This window comes from Ooceraea biroi, chromosome 3 (assembly GCF_003672135.1).
Source record: "Ooceraea biroi isolate clonal line C1 chromosome 3, Obir_v5.4, whole genome shotgun sequence".
Classification (NCBI taxonomy): domain Eukaryota; kingdom Metazoa; phylum Arthropoda; class Insecta; order Hymenoptera; family Formicidae; genus Ooceraea; species Ooceraea biroi.
Genome location: NC_039508.1, coordinates 16,005,551 through 16,022,333, shown reverse-complemented (window position 1 = coordinate 16,022,333; position 16,783 = coordinate 16,005,551). Strand labels below are relative to the sequence as shown.

Genomic DNA, 16,783 nt, shown 5'->3' with positions numbered 1-16,783 from the left:
ACATATATATATATATATATATATATAATTTTCTAATAACGACAGTAAATCAATATACTTAATAGTTTTAACAGCAGGTGGAATGGCAAGCATCAAAAGCTCAGAATAATTATTAATTGATATATTCTTTATTCTTCATTTATTTTATGTTATCTTATATATTACCTTGTGGAATAGTCTTTAATATTTATGGCCTTTTTAACATTTTAGGGATTTTTAATTAAACTCACTTTTTATGAAATTATTAAGATTGATTATCAGGCATTTAATATTTTAAATCATAGCACGGCATCTAAAGGTTAATAAACTGTGAAATATTTGAAAGTTAATAAATATTTTCATCTCAATATTCATTCAAAAAAGGCAGAAATCGTATCTCTGAGAAGTTATCACGCTATATTATAATATGATGATATATTTCTAATTAACAGGAAATCTTGATTATATTGTATTTAAGTTTACCTTACAATTTCTCTAAGCTCTCTTACTCATTTGATTATTTCTTTTCTCACTTACAAATTAAGAAAATCAATACCTACAGGTGTTCCGCTCCAGCTAAAACAATAATTGATGATTGCTTCTTTGCATATTTGTTTATTTAGCAGAAAGAGTATTTCGTTCGATCCATCCAAGTGCACTTAGGACGGGTAAAAAAGTCATAATTAATCATTTGACTCGTTCTCTCTCCGATGCGACTACAGATCGAGAAAAAAGCTTTCAATTCCGTCGTATTAATTTCTCATTCCCTCTGCGACGCCCTGCGGCATTCACGGAGAAATTCGCGCATAAATATTTTCGCTAATTTTCCAAAGGAGATGCTCTCTCTCTCTTCTTCGCAATATTGCAACGATCGCTGGGCGCAATTTCGCTCGCGAGCACAGTGAGTAATTTGATATACGTGCGATTGCCTTTTGATTTTTTGGAATCGATCACGCGTGTTCCTTTTTCCGCCTTCTTTCTATGAGAAGAATTCGGAAGGAGGATCCACGTGGTTTCCCCTTCCGCGAGGATGGATTTATTCCAAAGATTGCACCTTTTCTGTGCGCAACTTGTTACACCCGGTCGTTTACAGTGAAGGTCATCGCCCATCCCGACAATTCCACCAGCTTCGAGGTGATCGAGTCGCAATTGGAGAACCCGCTGATCGACGCCAAGCATCGGGACCTGCTCGCCATGAAGCAGATCCCTATCCCGGGCGGTCATCATCATCGCAGTCATCATAAGAGGAACCAGACGGACGATTCCGAACGTGAGTCTACTATTGCAAATTTGATCTTGATCTAATTAAATGATGGAAATAATTTAGATAAAATTAGAATTGCCGACGATTATTTTGTCCGATATTTCAACGCGAGCTGCAACAAACGAGTAATGGCGCACGCGATGCGCTATGATAAATTTTTCCGCCAAGATGATCCTTCTTGCTGGTGGCGAGTTATGTTAAAAACGTTGCGACGCCACAGATGTACGCATGTCATGGAAAATTCCATTTGTTTTAATGCGCTCCGCAAATTCGTATTTTCCTGTAAAGTGCCCGTCACGGCGTTCTGTTGACGAATACGCGAGGTTTCGCATGAAGAAAACTGCGAAAAGGGGTTGCATATAAGGTTTTCTTTATGCATGCGATTTTCATCAGTAGATCGTGACGTCGTAATGCATATCGCAGTTTTCGGTGGCAAATCATTTTATACAACGTTTGTTTATCGTTTTATCTTTTATCTTCGGAAGACACGGTAATTACATACTTTTCACGAGAATTTTCCATTTTTTACAAATATATTCGTAAAATTTTTATGTTTTAATGTAAGGTATTTTTATTAAAATATCTAATAGTTTATCTATAAATCTTTATACAACATTTTAAAAGTTAATTATTACGCACAAAAGATGAGAATGTAATACGTTATTTACACGAGTCTATTTATGAGTTATACATATTGTGAAAATGAGAGAAAAAAAATTTGAAACGAAAAATTCATGGTAATATTTCGTCGAGAATATAATATTAATTATTATTATAGTATATTATATAATAAATTAATGTAATATATTACCGCTATCGAATAAATCGTTGCGTATCTAGAATAAGTTTTGGAAAAAAATACGTTCGTTCCAGTATCGATTCGTGATAACCAATTGCAATAAAAATATTTCCACTGTGAACCGGAATGTAGTGAACCAATACACAATGCCGAGGTTAGTTTTTGCGTAATATATTTTCGCATATGCTACTATATTATTTGTCAAATAAATAAATTGCTGCACTTGATATTGCGATTGTGTCATAAAAATTATCTTTTTGCAGTTTTTCCTCGCTGACGCAAAATATTTTATTTATTCTTCTATTTTTGCTTTATTTATTTGTTGATATCCAGTTGCGAAATTAGTTCAATGTGACAACATAAATCAATCACATAAAAGTATAAATAGAACATTTAATTACTTTTATGTACTTAAAGAATAATTAAATGAGAAAATAAATATCAATAATGAGACGATCTCTCACAAGAATTATATATATAGAAAACTTAACAAATTATATGTATAAAAGAGGTAATAGCTTTGATGCCAACAATAAGTATTGCGGGATTAATGTAGGCAAATGGCAGAGTGGACAAATAATAGGAATTAATCTTCGGACTTTGTGCGCGCGCGATCGCGATTTTCAGTCGACATGATGAAAGAGCGGTGGATCGATCGCATCTCCGCGTAATATCTCGCAAAGATATCACCTCAACCAGCAAGATTTATCGCGGCAAAAGTTTAATTTAATTTCGACTCTCTCTCTCTCCGGTAGCTCTCATTTCCTGCTTCTCTTCGTATCTCTGCTCGCGCATCCGCATATTATTTCTCTAGCTGCCGGATTTCGAACTTTAATCCGCCATCGTGCCCAAGACTCGCTCAAGTTTTCGTCGTATTCGATATTACACGACGGTTTTACATCGATCGCCATTTCCCAGATTCAAGAGAAACGCGTCCGAGAGAGAAAGAGCACATGCAGGAGCAAGTTTGAGAGCTGCCGAACATTTTGAATTTGTTATTTTTACATAAAAGTTTCTTTGAGAAGTTGTAGCGTACGAAGAATCTCAAATTGATGGCATTGTATGGCTTCGATAAGCATCGATGTTAGTTATCACGTTATAATTACGACAGTGCATTCGTTCAATCCTGTCGGTAACAATTTCATGTCTACGTGTCCATGCGTCCGTTCATTTATTTCTACATCACAATGTCCGAGGGTATGATGAACGTGAAAAAAATGGAAAAAGAGAAAATACGTAGAACGGATTTGGATTGACTCATCCGGAATTCCGGCGTGGCAATTAATACCACGAAAAAGCGGCCAATAATTAAAACCATATCCAACGGTCACACAGTTGTAAACTTTTTGTTCGTCAATCGCAAACCGGCCGGTTTCTCTTTGATTAATTAACATTGCGGTATAATCCATTATCGATGTTTATTTTTAGTGATCGCAAGTGTATTCCGGCGATTCCGGAAATTTTTCAATCTGTCCTCATACTCGAGAGGCTAGAAGTAAGTTTATTGTGAAATAACAGAGTAGAACCGATAGGCAAATTAAAATCCTTTAACTACTCTTAACTTCCCAACTCAACAAACGCAGCAATTTCGCTGCAAGAAATAAATAATTCGATTTAATCAATAATTAGTCAAATTAAGATATAAAAAGTAATTAGCGCGGGGCAAAATATGTAAATTACCCCAATCGGCTAAAGTAATCTGAGAATGTTGGAAAAGTTTTTGCTTGATACCACCAAAGCCAATTGTGAATAACCGACCAAGCGCGATTAGCCAGCGTTTTTGGCACCATGGTGCGGATCTTGTTTCTCCGCAATGATTGCTGTAACTAATTGCCCGCGCGGCCAATTAACGTCAAATATGGGAAACGCAATTGCGATCGGGAAGCGCCGCTCGCTCAACGCGCTTTGCGCTCTTCTTTAACGCGATTTCCTCTCAATTACAGCCGCGCTAATTACTCGGTTGGCCGATCAATTACGGATATTCATTGTGTTCTCAAACAAATAAATAGCGGATAAAATCGAGATCGCTCTACGATAACTTGCTAATGATTAATTAGCACATTCTCATCTTCCTCCATACATTGTCAGGCTTAATTATATATATCATCGTTTTCTTTTCCATTTTCTATATTATAATAACCCGACTGTCTGCTTCTTAAAAATTATTAAGTTATATTATATAATTTATAATTATAATTATAAAATATAAAAAAGTTTATATTTGAAACTCTCTTTACAAATAATTATTTTCTTAAAATTTAGCAACTTGTAACTGCATTCGGTTGGAGCTGTAATTATCTTTATATCGAATAAATTAAAAATCTTTATAAAATTGAACGCGTTACGAAATGAATGAAATTTCAATCATTTGATTCAAAAGCTTGGTAACAAAACACAGAACAAAATATAAAATGTCGAATGTAAAAATTGCTTGCGCGAAAAATCCTTTTAAATGTATGATTGTAGTTTTATCGAGACATCTCCTTTGAAATCTCTCCATTTCACCACCAATTAAAATTACATTCAGAGGTGACTTACCTCAGCGGCATAATTTATCTTATTCAATTTTTACATCCGACATTTAATATTTAACCCGGAACGCATATGATGAGAGCTTTCCGGCCAAACGAGGTGGCTTGAATCGCTTGCTAAAACGCTGAGAATAACCATGAGGTCCGTCGATCTCGTGCTCGACGAATTCAACCTCGGAGTTTGTTACAGTGTTATAAATTTCAGCTGATTTCACTGAGTTCGACGTCGAAAACTCGCCACGGCGAACAAGAATTAGCGGCTTTGGATTTTACGACCGCGCGCCGGGGGCGGGACGGGGTAAAGTGAATTACACCGTGAATCTTGATCCTCTTTAAGAGCCGCATTCAATCGTTAGTATCGCGTAGCGTCTCTCGGCAGTTTAACGTCGCACTGAATATGCAACGAGACAAGAAGACAAGTCACGAAACCCGCGCCCGCGTTGAAATTGCAATTTCGTTAACCGAGCGATTTGCATCCCCGTCAAATTCGTGTCAGTGTCGCGACAAAAATCACGGATTCGCGAGATTTTTTTACTCATGGTTCTGATTATGTCCGAGTATGTAGTAACAGGAGACATTTAATGTAAGTTGACGGAAGAAAACAGACTTATGAAAATATATATATGCTATAGATATCCGGATATAAACCGCAATCTCGATTTTGCCAAGTTTTGAGGCATTCTGACAGCTCCTGTCATGTTCCATCTTTCTACGTTTCTACGCGACATGTCTGATTGATGGCGAAGAATTTGCGGATCACTTTATGAACCTATTTCATGGAGCTAAAACGTATGCGTCGATGTCGTAGAAGTCATTCGCGTGTATTCCCCCGCTTTCAGATCGTTGACACAGCCATTGCCGATTACTGATCGATTAGTTGGTATCCATCAATCATCAAGAAATTCATCGCTTTAAGTTCCCAGTACCAATAAGCATCAGCCATATTACTTTTTATTGAATTTTTTACCTGATCACAGAATTCAGATTGATAGACCATGCGTAACGTTAATCATGATGTATCGTCATATTATTCTAAAAAAGTTATTCTAGAAAAGTTACGAAGAAGCTAAGAGTTTATTCTCATATAATGTGTTAGATGTTATAATAACATTAGGTATTACTTTTATTTTATGTAATCATGCATCTTTACGCTACGTTGAGTGCCACGGATATTCGAATTCAACTGAGGGTGAGACCTTTCACTTAAGATCAACAAGAGATTGCTCTCACTTGACGAACAAAAAGAGCTCTATATTCGACACCGTTAGCCTAAGTGCTGAATACCAGGATGGGCGCGTGTTTCACTCACAGCGTTTTAGCCGGCTCCATTCTCCGTGAGCAAATGATCTCATTCGTTCGAGAGTCTAACGACTCACCGAGCGAGTTTCTGCATCCGTGCACCTGTGTCACCGAAAAGGTCTTTGCCTGACCGTAGAGCCGCGAATATATCTCGCGATGCGAAGGAGCAAGTGCGACATCGATCCCTCGGAGCCGATGCGACACGAGTTTCAATTACCATCGCTCGAAATCGCCCTTGTTTCATCGGGAATCTAAATCCGGAAAATCTTCACCGGGACACACCAACCGAATCCGGTATTCGTGATATTGATATTCCATAGGACATGTTTGATACACGTCTCGAGAATCTTTCAGTTTTATCGAACTCCGATAACATGTCTATTTGATCTGTATTGATTTTACGTACGAGAAAGGAAATAAAACTTTTAATTCCTTTGTTAATAATTCGATATAGACTGAGCTTATTTATAAATGTTTGAAAGTGTCAAAAGTGTTTGCAGTAAAGTAAGAATATCGGTGTATTAATTTGACGTAATAACTCTTATAATTCGTAATAATTACCGTCACTCTCTCGAAGAGAATGTGACGTACTAAAGACATATATAAAAGACTTTTCCGAAGTTCTTCTTTTTCTTACTTTTCATTCTTTTACGCGATCCATATGTCATGGATATGTCATTTTATCGTCACTGTCACAAATCCATACAAATTATTTATCCTCGGCCACTTTACTCGCGCCTCCATTGAAACTTTAAACAGTGGTCATTATTTTTTTCTGCGAGTGTCCAGACAGACACGTATATATACACATCCTACGAACGATTCAGGGGTGCGATTAAGGGCCTCCAAAGGTTGCGAGGGGCCGGCGGACACGCTCGTTTGTCTTAATAAAGTGCGTCGAAGCCACGCTCACCATGGTGGTTGACTTATGGCCAGTCATCTGGTGCGGCGGCTCTCTTCTCATGGGGATACCTACGCCCTTTTTTCCCCTTCGTGCGTACCGAATAAGTAACTCTCCTCGCTCTCCCTTCCTGATATTCACGGCTTCCGATCGTTAACCCCGTCTCCATGGTCCATCAATCGAGGAGAGGGTGTTAATGATGGCGATCGTTCGTCATCGAGTGAATGCTCATCCCTGACGATCGCTTGTCGAATTCGAGTCTGTTGCAAATTCGGGAGTTTCGACAGAGATTTTCATCGCAGAGATTTTCAGCATCATGATGCTGACAATTTATTTTTGAAATCATGTAATATCATTCACGTGATCTGATCGCGTTGAATCTAAAAACAAAGTTAATATGAAATTTCATTTTTTGTGTTTTTGTGATGTCGCACTCGTAAAAAGAAAAAAGAAATTACCTGTTTGTCACGAGCTTCGTGATTGTTACAGAGCTAGGAATAAAACGGGAGCACGATAAATATTGTCTGTTGCTTTACAGCGCGTCGACGCACTCGATGCGCGACGTTGATGATCTATCTAGCATTTATTTGCGTCCATTGGCAAGAAAAGTGGGTTTCCCCAGTGGCTGTGTAAACCGTACATTACAGATAGAACAGGTGGGTTAGGCCAGCATATTTAACTACGCTGATGTCGATCTCGTTCGGGGAAGAATGCTGCACACGTCGCTTCATATTGCGATCGATGGTAGGAAGCTCGCGTTTCAATTTTTGCTGGAAGAACCTTCGCGTCGCGCGCGCACAATAGTAGACATGTCCATGATAAATGATGCTTCTTGCAATTTATCAAGTGCGAGCACACCCGATACACGATTGCATTACACGGCATTAATTGGAAAAGTTTCGGCCACCACAACGGAAACTTTATATTATTATTTTTATACGGATATTTGATCACTACAAATTTCAAGCAAGATGTGGCATACGAGGCCGTGCTCGTCCTCGTGAATTGGGAGGATGAATTGGGTCATGCAATTGTACCCTTCACTATACTCCGCGGACTCCTTTACCTTTGAGCATTAAACTTTCTCTTGATTCGCGTAACTCGGGATTTTAAATCTTTCTCTTCACAATTTATAGCAGCAGCCCGGAGTCTTAATATCGAAAAAGGCACTGTAGCTGGGTTTTATATTAACTACTTTCAGGAACCTTTTTCTTTCTTAAGAGAAGAGAATGTGATTTATATGACTATTTTTAACACAAATGTACATGATCCATTACGTTAAAAAACAAGAATTAAAGTTAAACTGTAGCTATGCTATAACATGTCTCATAATCGAGTGGATCAACATTTTTCACTTATTGCATTTCTTGTTTCGCAGACACAGGTATGGTATTACCATCGTCCACGTCAGATATCGACAAGCTCCAGCAGCCGGTGAAGCTGATCTTGCCCAGCACGTGTCATCACGCTTACACGTCCTGCATGTAAGTCCGCGGATTACCGTCGCGCGACAATCCATCGATTATTTCAAACAGGTTCCGGATAAGTTAAAGAGGAATGTCTTTGTTCGCGCAGAAATGATCCGCATTGCAAGAAACTGCTGCAACCGGTCCTGAATCACTGCGACTCGACGACGTGCGCGAGGAACGAATGCATGGAAGCTCTGCAGCACTTCTACACGCATCCCGACAATCACAAGCACTCCGTGGAGATCGCCTTTTGTCTGTGCAGGTCAGCTACGAAATAAATTAGATTCTGCCGCTATTGTGAAGCTTCTACATCTATTATCTTGAACTCATAATAGCCTTTACCTTTATGTATTTTTCTTTTTCGCTACCCCGTTTTAGAAAGACGTATTTGATCTCTCTATTTTTTCCTATACATTTCATTCGCCATTCAGCGTTGAAAACCAGTGTGTCCATCGTTCTGAAAATGCATACCGGTACCATACGCGTTTCATGTCTCTTTCTAACAGCGTTTTTCCGAGCAATTTTCGTATCGACTTATCGGCATGATATTGATATACCATATCCATGAGAATATGATTGCCCTTTTCGACTGTGTTCAATCGGCGCTAAATGTTTCATTGACCGGCCATTGTCGTGAGAAAGTCATGTTAAAATATTAACGCACGGCGCTGCGCAAACGACTGTGCCACATAATGCGCGTCGCACAGAACATGAATTAATAACGGATTATTATAACATGACGTGACTGCGTACACGTGCGCGGATCGACGTCACCGCTATTGTAAATTAAATCGCGAATTAATCGAAGGTCACGTTATGCGCTCGCATTCTAATTACATGCGCGGAGCTCGCGTCGAAAATTTTTCCGCAATCTCCGCAATCGGGCAAGTGAATCCCATAGTTTTGACCGAAACAATGCACGCTCCGCCATGCACATGATGAGCAACATGCGCGCTGCAACCGAGCGTATTGCATCCGGTTGCACGCAACCAAACCGATCGACATGCCGAAAAAGAGAGAATGCCAACGCATCTAACTGACAGAAATGCCAGATCATCATGTTTAGTGCGCATCGTGCATTCTATTGGAGGTAATAAATAAACGCAATATGTGAGAATAACAGGAATGGGTAAAGCAGGATGGGTAAAGCAGTGTGCGATCAAAGCCGATTGATGTTTGATGCATTTTGAACAAGTTATATATTAAAATTGTGGAAGACCGAAACACTATGTCACGTAATGATAAATTGCAGATTCTTTGTATATGTATGAATATTTTGCTGTGTTTTTGAGATATGGTTTTAAAATATCTTCTCTTTCCAAATCAAGAGAAAATTTTCCTTGACAAGGTTGAAACGTTGTAAAAGTTAGAAACATCGTAGCAGATCAAATGCAATTTTTCTTTTCCTTTTATTTCTTTTATGTAAAAAATCTGTCTGCTCTATATTATGATACATTTCAATAAATCTTTAACGCAGTCATGTAGCAAGAATTTGTTACGAGTGGAGAATTCCTTTCGGAATATAATTAATGTAAAATCGCGAGAAACATATATAATGAGACGAAGTTAATTTGCATCAGTATATGTAACTTCGCACAAGAGTAAATGAGGAGCTCAGTACAGATACAAGGGAAAATTAATAATGAGGAAGTAACAGGTTCTTCGTGACTATTATCACTGGATTTATTATTTTATTATCATCTGTACAGATATTAACATTACATTAAATAACGCTGCAACATCTTTTATTCATCAAGGGCCGATTGTTCCAACTTCTTGGTAAGTTTTACCTGACAGGTACTATATCTTTATCTCTTTTTTAGGACTTATCTGAAAAGAGACAAAGATACGCTACCTGTCGGGTAAAACTTACCAAGAAGTTGGAAAAATCGGCCCTAAATGAAATATAATGTTTGATACAATTTAATTCCACCTTACATTAATCATACAGATTTTTTTGCACAAATATTTTATAATAAATGGTCCAATCAATCAATTCGATATCGAGCGAGAAATCAATCACAAGATCTTTGAAAGAGACTTTGAAAGAACCAGGCGAGACAAATCTCAAGATCTCGCAACAAAATCTTCAACAACGAAATCCATCCTAATATCTCTTTCGCGAGAGCGAGGAGAGGAGGAAAGCCTGGAGAAAGAGCTCGTCTTTTTTAACGAAGCTTCTTTAACTTTTAAGTGGCTTTCGGCCGCGAAACAATGCGGAAACTTTCCGCTCTCGCCTCGCGTCTTACTTTTATCCCTCGAATCCTCGTGGCAGTCTTTTCCATCGAGTCATCCTTTTGTTCAAACGTCCGTCTCGAAATAAGAGCCGAACGACAGAATAGGAGAGCGCAGCTGAACAAATTACGCATCCGTTTAATGCTCGGTGAACAATGCACGCCACGCGAACATTTTACCAACTGTGCCATAATTATCACGTTGCTATTATTTCGCGACGGAATACGCTAAGTGCTACTCCTTGAAGTACAATAACTAATTGAATTGTAAAATGAATTAATTGTTTCAGCTTTGTGATTCTTCTTCTTTTATGTTTCGGCGTGATCAAGAAACCGATACAAAAACTGGCAAAATTTGCATACTTTAAAGTATAATAGTTTTACTTAAACACGCGTTGATTTTTACTTTGGAGAGTGTCATTTATGTTTTTTATAAACCTCCTCTTGCGTTTTAAGTAAACTTACAATTTCCTATTATGTAGTCGTTATAAATCTCTGTTGCAGAAAAACGGACGGCAGAAAGGACGAGTGCATAGTGGCGCAGGAGAAAATGCACCCAATGTGCGCGCAGCGCGTGGAGGGTGCCGAGATGCCGACATGTCACAGCCTGGCCGAGAGTTGCAAAGAAAACAGGAGCTGCAGGTGAGAAAGGGCTCTCCCGTTCACGTTCACGGAAATTTGCATGCTTTTCCATAAATTATCCGTACATCAGGACGGATTGCGTACAGGCGTAGCCGCTACGGCTTGAAAATAAAGTGCTGAAACAAACAATCCAAGGCAAATTACTTGGTTCGAAACACAATGCGTTTTCGAATTAGCGCGCGCAATATTGCTAATGTTAAAGAATATTAAAAAGTGGACACTAAGAGAATTGTTTTAACGGAAAAATTATTCCTTTTCGTTTCTTTATCGCAATTGCAAGCGATCAAGAATTAGAAATTTTCGACGAATTCTGACAAGATTCGATATCGATTCTGTCTTAACAAAGATTTCATGGCATACGAAACAATACGAAAACTTCCCCGAAGAATAAAATGGTTTTCTCAACCGCTTAAGTGGGGATTCGCTCTCGCAGAAAAAAACGACACTCGTGTGCATCGTTTCATCCCTCATAGTCACACTGGTCCTCCGACGAACCAGTCTTCCTGGCTAAGGAAATATTGCATTAGCGCGCGGTTAAATCTTGTTGAATCGCGATTTAACTTTAAAATTGAAAAAGTTCCGGCTGGAAAAAATAAGGGACGGCGTGTTTGCGGTGTTTAATCGGGTACTTCTCTGGTTTACTCAGCGAAATAGGATTGCGTCATTCTAATTGGACATTATTATTTACATGTCAATTTTGTCTCCGTTACGACATACAGCGATCTTTGCTCGTGAAGAATCTCGTGGAAAATTATGAGGATAAAGAAGCAGAAATTTGATCTCGCGCAATGCAAAGTAATTCATCTTTTAAAATGGTGATCTTTCGCACAGAAGACGTATCGCGACTTAACAAGTCGAGTCGAGCATCTCGTACAAGATGGTGCAAAACTTCTTAAATTACTAAATCTTATATAAAACGATATACAAATATTGATTCACGTGAAGGAATAAAATTACAACAGTAACTGTGTGTAATTGACAGAGAGAAATTTGACTAATCGGAATAATTCGAGCACGATATTTTTACTTCAATATTTTTAGTTAACTAAGAAAAGAATTCAATTTTAATGAAAGAAGATATATCGTGAAAATTAACGTCGCTTCTGGAACACACGTGAATATTGAAATGCTTGAGTAATTGCGGATCGCATCAATGTTGATTAACACTATTCCTAGTTAATTGAATTTGCCGTTTCTCTCTTTCCCTATCTATATTACGGTTAAGATTGTAGTCCAAAGAGAAAAAGAGAATGAGGGACAAAAGGAGGCAGCAAATCAGAGTCAATCAATATTCACTCATTGTCAAACTGTCGGTACAATCCAGTTTTAGCAAGTGTTTGCATTCAGACAATTCATTATTGATGTCACTTGATTATGATATCGAATAATTGATATCGAACATTATGATTCGAGACAATAAAAACTTATGAATTTATGTCATAAATTTTATTTATTTCACAAATAGAAAAACTATTGCATTATTTTCAAAAGTAAAATCATCTTTTAAAAATGATTTTTTCTGTTTTTTTATTTATTATATTTTTCTGTTTTAATTAACTGTTTTTTAAATGAAGAAACTGCTCCAAAACCGGTTTTTTATACTCCGGTTCGGTACCGGAGCGTTTTACAATATAATCAAAAACGGTTCGCTCCGGATCGGAGCGATTTTATAAAACAAACGGTTCGGTTTACAATACTGTTCCAAATAATTTACTCCATAAATTCATCCGGTTTTCGGAGCGGTTTTTGAACTCGAACCGGTTCAAAAACGCTCCAAAAAGCGTATTTTTGCTCCGGTTTACAACCCTGATGTTTTTCCTTAATTCAAATCTGATAATATTTTTTTTTAGTTGCAGTGTTTCTTATATAAATTATTTCGATATTAATAAATTAATATTTTCAATATTAATAGTGTATTAAACGTTCCATGCTACTGGAAATACTTTTTTTTATTGAAATTTGATAATCCGTAGTTTATTGGGCACAATGTTTTAATTGTCATGGCATCGATGCACCGATTAATCCACTACTACTCGCGCAATATATAAAAAACACAGCTTGATATTGAAAAAAATTGAATTACGAATGTCACATTGGTCAAATGCTTTTAACAAGCGTATATGCTTTATTTTATACACGAAATAACATAAACCGTCGTATAATAATACTAATATAATGATTAGTGTGATGCTATAAAATAATATTACTGCTTGAATTATAAAAATTAAAAATGTTGAGTATATTACATTTTTCACACAATGTTTCATCTATTTATTCATGACTGCAAATTGGTACCTTAATGCAGAAAACACTTTTGTTTAATTTTGCTTAAAGAATATACAAAATATTATTAACTGTCTTACATAGCAATAAAAATTGAAATATTATATTTCGACGGAGTGTAAAATATCCTACATGCTAATAAGTCAAAATGTAACGCAAGCAACGGTAGATTAAAATGAAATAAAAGGAAGGCGCAATCGTGTGCACGTTCCATCGATTAAATTAGAATACGCGCACACGCATGCATGCACGGCTCGATTCGGCGTTTTAATTGATTTATCGCCGACGGCGAATGAATCCATTTTTAATTTTGCCATTTAGAGGTATCTATGCGCGACACGGAACCGAGCGATTGCTGCGTGCCATCGATGCACGTTTCGTGCTCCAATGCGTTCTCACGCTTCGAGGTGTCTCGATAGCTTTTATTTAATTGCTCTCTATAATGATCGCTTGAAATATATCTGTCGCTTTTATTATAACAATTGTTTGCAAGCAGAACTCGTATAATAAACAAATTACCAAAATCAATGAGACGCTATAAAATCATAATCGATCGTTGATTCAATTATTAACTGCTAATTAAACTATTCATGTCCATCTGTATACGTTATAAACTATGCATACGTTATGAAGGATGCATACGTTACGCGTATATCATTATCACAAATGAAAATGATAGTAAAAAAATTATGTTTTGGCTGAAAGGTTTCTATGGGAACAAAGCATGCGTTTTATTATCAGTATATCTCTCATTGAATATCAATTGTCATACTAGCGTTCCCTGTGGTCATCCAGAAATACCCAGCGATTGCCTACATTGCAGCAACATTAGTCCCCTCGGTCATATACTGTGACCAGTGATCATGTGGGTACACCTAGTGATCGTTAGAATACTATTTACTAGTAGTCATCTATAAATATATTCTTTAATCAAGTCAATTGTTTACCACTAGTTAACTTGTCAATTAAATTAATTTTCTGTCTAAAACTGTGTCAGAGTGTCATTACAGCTGATCGATTCCGAATATTCTAATGAAATATCCATAATTAATTAATTAATTAATAAACATCGATGGGTGTATTTAACGTCAATTTTGATTATTTCATTAATTCTAACGATCACTGAATCTTTTATTTTTGTCTTTCAAGACAAATTTTGGTTTTTGAAAAACTTTTTGAAAATCTTTACTGTTGGTTTCGGTTCGTAGCAGTCATCTGTGTAAATTTGTATACGCAATTAACGCAATGTCCCATATAGCCAAGGACTAACATTTCCTGTTTCCAATGTTTTAGGCTCAGTCTAGAGCATTACGAGCAAAGCTGCGCGGTCGACAGCGTGACGAAGAAATGCGCCGGGCCGAACGCAGAATGCAGAAAAGCGATGCTGGGCATCCTTGGCACCGAGCTCCACATCAATTGCGCATGTAAAGGCACGGAGCTCACCCAACTCTACGGTTGTCTGGGTTGGCAGCGGCTCCTCTGGGTGAATCCTTGCGTAGGTAAGCGAAAAATCGCACGGAAAGAGCGTGTATTTCGTGATTTGCTGTAGGAATAAATCATGCGAGCTACGTAAATCAATCGGTATCGAAGCGTGTACCTTCAGCCGAGTTCTTAGACTTGATTGTTTCTTAACAAAATATGCCTGTAATTTAAATTAAATCCAGCGCGAGTAAGTTGTCGACAGTATCGAGAATTAAGAGGACACGTTAAACTTCGTAAGAACTAATTAAATAACAAAACTTTATCCTTCGACTAACGTCGACTTAACTTCCTCCTGAAAGGAATTTAATTTCGCCTGTAATTTGCCAAGTTATTCAACATTGACAACTTGGAAAATTGCAATAAGATCGATTCGAAACTCGCTGTGGAGTTTACCCGTGTCTTAATTTTTATTTTATTGATTCTGTGTATAAATATTGCAGCGCATAACAGACAGAGTTGTGCATGAAGCGCTACTGATGCGCTTTGTATGATGCGCTCCTAGAACGCAGTGGGAGATGCAATTTCTTCGTATCTAAATGACTTATCTACCAACTGAATGCAGCCCGCTGCACTCGCCGTGCTTTACAACTGGACGGGGTCGAGAAAGATCGATAAAGGCCAACCTGTGTCGTTTGTTCGACCGGTGTAATTGCAATTCTGCACGTGGCATTGCGGTATAACTGCATAGATCGGTAAAGATTGCCGTCTCGCAGATCGTGCCTCATGTGGAGTTTCCTTGAGATCTTTTACTTGATTTAGCTTGCAAAATCAAGATATTGTACAATTGAATCTCCTTTTTTTTCTTAACGTATTAATATTTCTTATAAATAAAAATAAAATATTTTAAAATAAATTATATAATATAATAAATTATATAATAAATTAAAATAAAATAAAGTATTTTTAAAGTCGCTAGACGGATAAATAAAACCTAAACACGTATTTATGAACAGCACAACATAGCTTGTCGTATAGTATTATCATATTTTATAGCAAGACAACTTAAAAAACAAAAACATTCTAAAATATTTGTATCGAAAGCTAGACGATCCAAATTATTTAATAGCCTAATATCTTATGTATAACTTTCGAATATGTAATGCAACTATGACAACAATAATTAATTGAGTTGTCTCGGTCCTGATTAAATACTATTTGATCTTTTTTAGCTTTATTGAGAACAATCAAGGAATTTTGTACAATACCTCAGATATGAGGTTAAACACAGTGGATGGCAAATAGAAGATATTAAATATTTACAGCCGTTTCGCAGTTGTCAGTTCATTACATCCGCTCGAAGCGGACGCAATTTAACGAGATATCTTCGTGGATAGAGCATTTTAGGCATGACCTACTTCCTAAAAAAAGAAGGGAAATGAGGTGCGAAAAATCGGACAATCGCCTGATTTTTGTAATTTCGCGAGGCGCGTTTATAAATGCTGATAAGTATAATCTATTTCGTGAGAAATAAAAGTTGCAGGGTCGCCTCGCTGCAGCTCGTAAAATATTATTACGCGCATCTTACGTTCCCTATTATTGCTCTACGCGTCCCGCGAGAGGAGAGACGCGCGGTGCCCCTTGAAAGTGTAATCACCTCGGAGCCCCCACGGTAGCTGAAATATTTTGCAGCAGCTGCGCCGTTGGCGATACGGGACCGGGCGACTTTTCCGATACTTTCATACTTCCCCGCGTCGCGGATGGCTACACGTGTACATTCAACTGCAATTTTACAGGCTCTCCGTTCGGCACTTTATATTGCTTAGCGGTTGTTATTTGCGGTTGCACGTCCGTTTCCTGGCGTGTGCACGCCAAAGGGTGCAAGGGAGAAAGTATCAAGCCGAAGTTGCTCTCACTTCGAAGCGACGACGATGCCGATTCGAGTCGGTAGTTTTTCCTGCCG

At 37.7% G+C, this 16,783-nt stretch overlaps 2 protein-coding genes across 3 annotated transcripts in view; one reads left to right on the top strand and one right to left on the bottom strand.

Moving 5' to 3' along the window:
- The first annotated feature begins 38 nt into the window (after positions 1-38).
- Positions 39-16,783, top strand: part of LOC105286441 — a 38,264-nt gene continuing 21,519 nt past the window's right edge. Inside the window, exons 1-5 of the mRNA XM_026968503.1 lie at positions 39-1,249; positions 8,152-8,257; positions 8,349-8,504; positions 10,981-11,118; positions 14,695-14,900. Of these exons, the coding sequence (XP_026824304.1) occupies positions 961-1,249; positions 8,152-8,257; positions 8,349-8,504; positions 10,981-11,118; positions 14,695-14,900 (895 nt within the window). The 5' untranslated portion in view covers positions 39-960. The remainder of the gene's footprint in view (positions 1,250-8,151; positions 8,258-8,348; positions 8,505-10,980; positions 11,119-14,694; positions 14,901-16,783) is intronic.
- LOC105277251 (potassium voltage-gated channel protein Shal) overlaps positions 8,594-16,783 on the bottom strand; it is a 153,969-nt gene continuing 145,779 nt past the window's right edge. The window contains exons 4-5 of one of the 2 annotated variants that reach the window (XM_026968508.1): positions 10,176-11,234; positions 8,594-10,014 (exon numbers count right to left, since the gene is read on the bottom strand). In XM_026968508.1, coding sequence (XP_026824309.1) covers positions 11,214-11,234 — 21 coding nt within the window. In that variant the 3' untranslated portion in view covers positions 8,594-10,014; positions 10,176-11,213. Of the gene's footprint in view, positions 11,235-16,783 lie in introns of both variants that reach the window. The other variant, XM_026968507.1, reaches the window with a different exon arrangement.